Source organism: Aplysia californica, unplaced genomic scaffold (assembly GCF_000002075.1).
Source record: "Aplysia californica isolate F4 #8 unplaced genomic scaffold, AplCal3.0 scaffold00008, whole genome shotgun sequence".
NCBI classification, from domain to species: Eukaryota; Metazoa; Mollusca; class Gastropoda; order Aplysiida; family Aplysiidae; genus Aplysia; species Aplysia californica.
In genome coordinates, this window is record NW_004797278.1 from 610,831 (window position 1) to 616,972 (window position 6,142).

General features: G+C 40.3%; 1 protein-coding gene across 1 annotated transcript in view; it reads right to left on the reverse strand.

The window, feature by feature from the left end:
- Positions 1-232: 232 nt before the first annotated feature.
- LOC101864349 (homeobox protein Nkx-6.2) overlaps positions 233-6,142 on the reverse strand; it is a 39,377-nt gene continuing 33,467 nt past the window's right edge. The window contains exon 4 of the mRNA XM_005089675.3: positions 233-871. Within this exon, the coding sequence (XP_005089732.1) occupies positions 695-871 (177 nt within the window). The 3' untranslated portion in view covers positions 233-694. The remainder of the gene's footprint in view (positions 872-6,142) is intronic.

The following is a 6,142-nucleotide window of genomic DNA, read 5'->3' on the forward strand; positions in this document are numbered from 1 at the left end:
AACCATCTCAGAAGCACACCATTGCACCACTTGTTGGAACTGTCCTCAGACTGAATAGTATATAAACGTTATATTATGTACAAAGTGTTTCCTTCATTCATTAGCACGCATCCTGATACAAATAAACAAGATACTCAGCTTTGTCTTCAAGTTATAAAGACAAAAGAAAATCTTCTCATTTTTTTAAAATCAGTGACATATAGACAATAAAACATTTTTGTTTGTTTTGGCAAATATGCCCCTTTCAAATATTTGTTTCACTGCCCCACTGTTTTTATTCAAAATTCCCACCCCAGCTCCCTCCTCCACGCCCCCTTTCAATTACTAAGCTATTTGTGACAACAGGTTGTGTTGGGTGTGTGCCTCTGCACCCAAGTCGTCAGTCTTCGCGCTTTCAAAAGGCCACCTTAACTTCTCCTGGAGCTGTATTTAGCAACAAGAGCATTCGCACAGAGTGATGAAGACCGATTGTACCGACGAAAACAACACAAAATTGCGGAGATTATCATAAGAACATTGCACCGTGGTTTCTTTCGACAAGATCATTCTTAGCAGCTCACACTTTTGACGAAGTCTCACAAATCAAGAAGCAGGTCTCTCGGCGATGCTTCTCAGAAGTTCAACGAACACGAAAAGTTCTCCTGACGCCTGGTCACCAAGAAGCTGGTTTCTCTGGACATGCCAAAGCTATCCCCTACAAATCTACACCGTCTAAGAAGTTACAATCTTCCTTGAGCATCTGCTCGCTGTTCTCATCCTCTGGTTCCGAGTTTCCTACCATGTCCTCCGCCTGCTCCTGCTTCTTCTTGGCCGTAGCCATCTCCGCGGCGTGTTTCTTCCGCCATTTTGTCCGCCGGTTTTGGAACCACACCTGGGCAGAAAGGAAAGAGAAGAAATTAAATGAAGGGGAATTTGTTTAGCGGGATCGCCTAAAACAACAACAACAACAAAAACAACCACAACAACAACAAATTAATAATTCATTCTAAGATAAATTAATGGATAAATAAGAACATGTCTTGATAAAAACAAACCTAAAGACAAACTTGAAAAAGTTATAAACGAATAAAAGAACGAAAGAATAAAAGAAGAAGTAAATACATGTATGTGGCGAGCAAGCCTTATGCAATAACATGCCTTCAAATGAGCATGGCTTTTGGGTAATCTTTTCATGTTCTTTGTATCCTGAGTCTTCACATGTTCTCGGCAAAATGTAAACCATAATAACGTCAAATGGCCATACATTATAACTCAACTCGTATTCAGTGCTATGGATATTAATAGTATTGAGAAAAGATTTTATGTTAAAGATAAGTTGGAGATCGGTAGTGAAACTCCCTAGGGCGAGTGTCCTTATTTTCGAGAAGGGGACATGCACAATATGTCACTTATTTTTCCTCACCTATTCTCACTCGATTGCTTGGACATGGTACACTCCACACCCCCTTCCTCCTCCTCGCCCCCCCTCTCTCTCTGTCTCTCTGTCTCTCTCTGTCTCTGTCTCTGTCTCTCTCTCTCTCTCTCTCTCTATCTCTCCTTCCGTCTCTCTATCTCTTCATCCCTTTCCGTTCTGTCCGTTTATTTCTCGGCCTGTTCGTCTATTTGTCTGTTTGTCCATGTCTCCCCTCACCCCCCCTCCCTTCTACGAGTGTCACAATTTCACCAAAAACTTTAAATCACACTCCCTGATATTCCGTTTCTTTTCTCGCTTCCACCCCCCCTCCCGTCCCATGAACATGCGCACACATTTATGAACGTTTGAGTAATTTGCCTCTCGTTCTAGTCTCTCAGTTTACGACCGTGCACGCAGCTTCTAGCGCGTGGTTAGGTGCATCTAAAAGTGTCTCGTTAAACGCTCGTTTTATGAAACATCCCCTTGGGCTGCGTCGTTTCAAAAACTCGTTCCCGAACATCCTGCCCTCATAACGGATGCAGCAAAGGCCGTATAATGTCCACCAAACGCGTTTAATGAAGGGCCTCTCGCGGACCCCCAAACGCCGATCCGTGGGCAGTATTTAGTCCGTGTTAATATTCCTTCCGTGCAATTAAGCAATGGTGCTACTATAAGCGAATAAGACTTGCCCGCGAACGCGTGTAAAGTTCGGGGTCCTGGGCCGTAAAGAAAACTCCTGATATGACGTGACTATAAACCAGGGCACTCGCGTCTTTATTTCCTGGTGACAGACAAGCAGTAAGCCTGGGAGATACCTAATGGAATCCGCAGTCTAACCTAGTGGTGGCCCGCGACCTAGTGAGAGACATACATTGGATTTTTGTAGGAAGGACAACCTCTGGAGGTGCACATCAATTGTGTTTGTGTGCTTTTGTGTGTGCACGTGTGTGTATGTGTGTGTGTGTGTGTGTGTGTGTGTGTGTGTGTGTGTGTGTGTGTGTGTGTGTGTGTGTGTGGGAGAGAGAGAGAGAGAGAGAGAGAGAGAGAGAGAGAGAAGAGAGGGTGTGTTTGTGTGTGAGATAGATAGATAGATAGATAGATAGATAGATAGATAGATAGATAGATAGATAGATAGATAGATAGATAGATAGATAGATAGATAGATAGATAGATCAGTCTAATTGCACGAGTGACTTGTGAATATAGCTACGAGAGACATGAGTTTGTTAAGAAGCTTAAAATAATCCCCTGTAATAAAGCTATTGACGGCAATAAATCAGTGAATTAAATGTAATAATTTCCACGTCGAAGCAAGCGCCATTTAATTCCTTTATCATTCTGTTCCAGGCCTGTTCCTTTTTCTTCGATATTCCCAAAGCTGAACATAAAATAGAAGCGAAAGATGGCACACGTGACAGATGCGTCTTCGTCAACGTCAGTATGCCACTGTGTGTGAAAGAGTATCGAACAGAAATTGCCTTCTTTTCTTTTTTGTCCCCCCCCCCCTTTTTTTCGTTTTTTGGTCTTTTTTGTGACATTCGTTTCGACTGAGCATCAAGCTAGTTGTTCCAACGAGTCACTTGGTGCTATCAAGGTTGTACAAAATTTTGGAGCCTCAGAGTAAAATGATTCCATCTGCAATGCATTGCTTTGTAGATAAAACCTTTAGACTCTTTGTCTGTGTTGCCAGTAGCTCGTTTTCAGCTTCGTCATCGCCTTACATTGTGGGTGCGCTTATGTCTGAGGTAAACGGATTTTTAAAAAATGACTGAGAAAGGATGAATGGTTGCCCACAATCTGTCATCCCACCGTGCGAGAAAACAATTTTTGATATAGGCATTGATGAAGTGCACAGTGCATTATGTTCCTCCGCGTAAAATGTTTGGGCAACAAGAGAAGGAGACATTTGTCATGTGGGTTCTAGGCTGTCGGAGTGGATATATAACTATGTTAGAGTGAATGGAAATGATATAATGAGAGAGGGTAACATTTAATGACGATTACTGTTGTTTCACTCCCTCCAACACCATGCCAAATCCTGCCCCCCCCAAACCACCCGCCAAAAAAGAAAGGAAATCATCCTGTTATACGCACTGGGTATAGCCATAAATAAATGAATTGCGGAATAAAGGACAAATTAATAAATAAGCAGACGAAGAAATAACCGATAGGCGAATAAGGAAGTTATATTATTAATACGTTCAAAAAGACAAAATGATTACACACAAAAGAAAGGAACGAGCAAAGAAATAAACAGGGAGATAAAATAAACTTTAAACAAATAAACCCACAAATGAATGAATGAATGAATGAATGAATGAATGAATGAATGAATGAATGAATGAATGAATGAATACGGAAAAGTACAGATAAATACAAGGAATGAAGAAAATAATGCAAAAATAACGAATAAATGAACAGAAATAGGTAAACAGATAAAAAGATAAATAGATAAATAGAATGAATGGGCTATTACCTTTGAAATGTAATTTAGAATGCATTATACAAAAAACAAATAAGAGCATTATGACATTTAGATAGATAAATAGAGAAATTAAAAGAACAAAGACTGCAAGTAGACTTTGAACATTGCCATCAAAATAACTTTTGTTTTAACCAAGAAGAAGTTAATCGTAAATGGAGGCTAAAAACGACAGAATGTGTTAACAAAAAAGAACGTTTTCATCTGTGAAAAATTGCTCCTTGGTATGATGGAAGCTTTCAACGATTCAGAAACAACAGAATATTATCAACAAACTTAAAAGAAAAGAAAAACGCTAACAAATCAAATGCTGTAGAAAAATTATTCTTGGCCGATCAGGCAATATCCTGATTTAAACACTTGATTCTAAAAAAAAGGAACCCCCCCCCCCCCCCCCAACAAAATGACAACAACATAACAAAGAAAAACCAACACTTAAAATAAATGGTCATTAGACGAAGTTAGATGTAATAGAAATTCCATAAAACACCGTTCTCTTGAAGCTCTTCATTGTTGAAGAATTGCGCATTGCATTACATCCCTTAGCTTCCTTCACAATTTTATTGATACATCTAACAGACAGAAAGCAAACACACTGTTGGGATGTTTCCTTGCACAGATTTAAAAACAATTGACTTCTTGATGTATAATGTTCAAGATCCCCCGACAGGAGGAAAATAGCGTGGTGTGAATAAGGATGCTATCGTTGGTTTTTTTTAGAAAGGGGGGGGGGGGGTTGCTATCAAAGAAACCTTGTCACTCAAGCTGAATCAAACAGTGAAATAAAGGTATTGGTGTGTAGGTAATTTTTTAAAGATAATCTATAAGTGCACAAAAGGATATGAGGGTAGATTAAATCATTTATACAGCAGAGAATCTGCCTTCTTCTATCCTTTTTCTTCTCTTGTTCTTCCACTCACTTGTCAATGCTTAAGCCTTGTTTCCAACTACCCTCTAAGACACAATAAAACTGCAACAACAGCAACAGCAACGGCAGCAGCAGCAGCAGCAGCAGCAGCAGCAGCAGCAGCAGCAGCAACAGCAGCAGCAGCAGCAGCAACAACAACAACAGCAACAGCAGCAGCAATAACAACAGCAACACAAAAACCCTCATTTAAAAAGGAAAGTATTAAAGCTAACAATCGTTCAAACACACCCCGATCTCATTTGGCTTTCTTTCCGCATCTATCCTCTTTCGCCCCATGTTTCTTGGCAGCACAAAATTACTCGCATATCAGAGAAACATCCAACTCTATCATCAACACTTCAAGTTTCAAGGAACGACAGTTTGAAAAACAGATCACAGGGTGGTCTACACGGCTCCTTCTTGTAACAACAACACGCAAAACGACTCTTAACCCCAGCTCAAAGCTTCTTCATTCATAATGCGCCGAGATAGCAACAAATTTTGTTTGCATTACCAAGACCAGAAAGTAAGAGTGTTACGAAAGAAAAAAAAGGAGTCCAAAACCCTTCTGTCAAACATGGGTTGAAGAAATAGATTCGTTTGTTACGAGAAGACAAGCTTTTCTTTTAAATACGTATGAATGCTAGCTCTTCGTGATGACGTTCTGCGAAAATGTTAAATGATTTTCAACACGCGATAATAACGAGCATCATTGAAAGAGATGTGTGCGTTGGTGTTGTTGTTATGCATATTTTCAAGGAGCATAAACGATTTATTAAAGAGATTTTCAGCTGTTCCATGGCTTGGGTGTTTTCATTATATGTTTTATAACGCGAGATATCTGTACAATTTGATGCAAACATATTTAAAGGTGCATGAATGAACAAACACATGGATACATAAGAGCAATATTCTATATAAGTGTCTGTGTGCTTGCAAACTTGTCGCAGGGTGTGTTTTCTCATGTTTTACAAGAGATTATTTAATTTTCAATTAAAAAGTAAAAGAGACGGTGTGTGGCGAGGACGGGGATAGGGAGATACATACACATTCGTGTACTCTCGGACACACACACACACACACACACACACACACACACACACACACACACACACACACACACACACATACGCGCGCGCACAAACAAACACACACCTGCGAGCGTGCATTTGCACGCACATATTATATACGGGGGCTCTCGTGGCCTAGAGGTTAAGGTGTTGGCCTCTTATTCAAAGATCCCGGGTTCGAATCCGGGTAGCGACCGAAACAATTTTCTTCCCTAAAATTGTCTTCTTTCACCTCCTTTCCTGCTCTCTAGCAATGTACTGTTGTCTGCCTTCATTTCCACTTTCTGCCC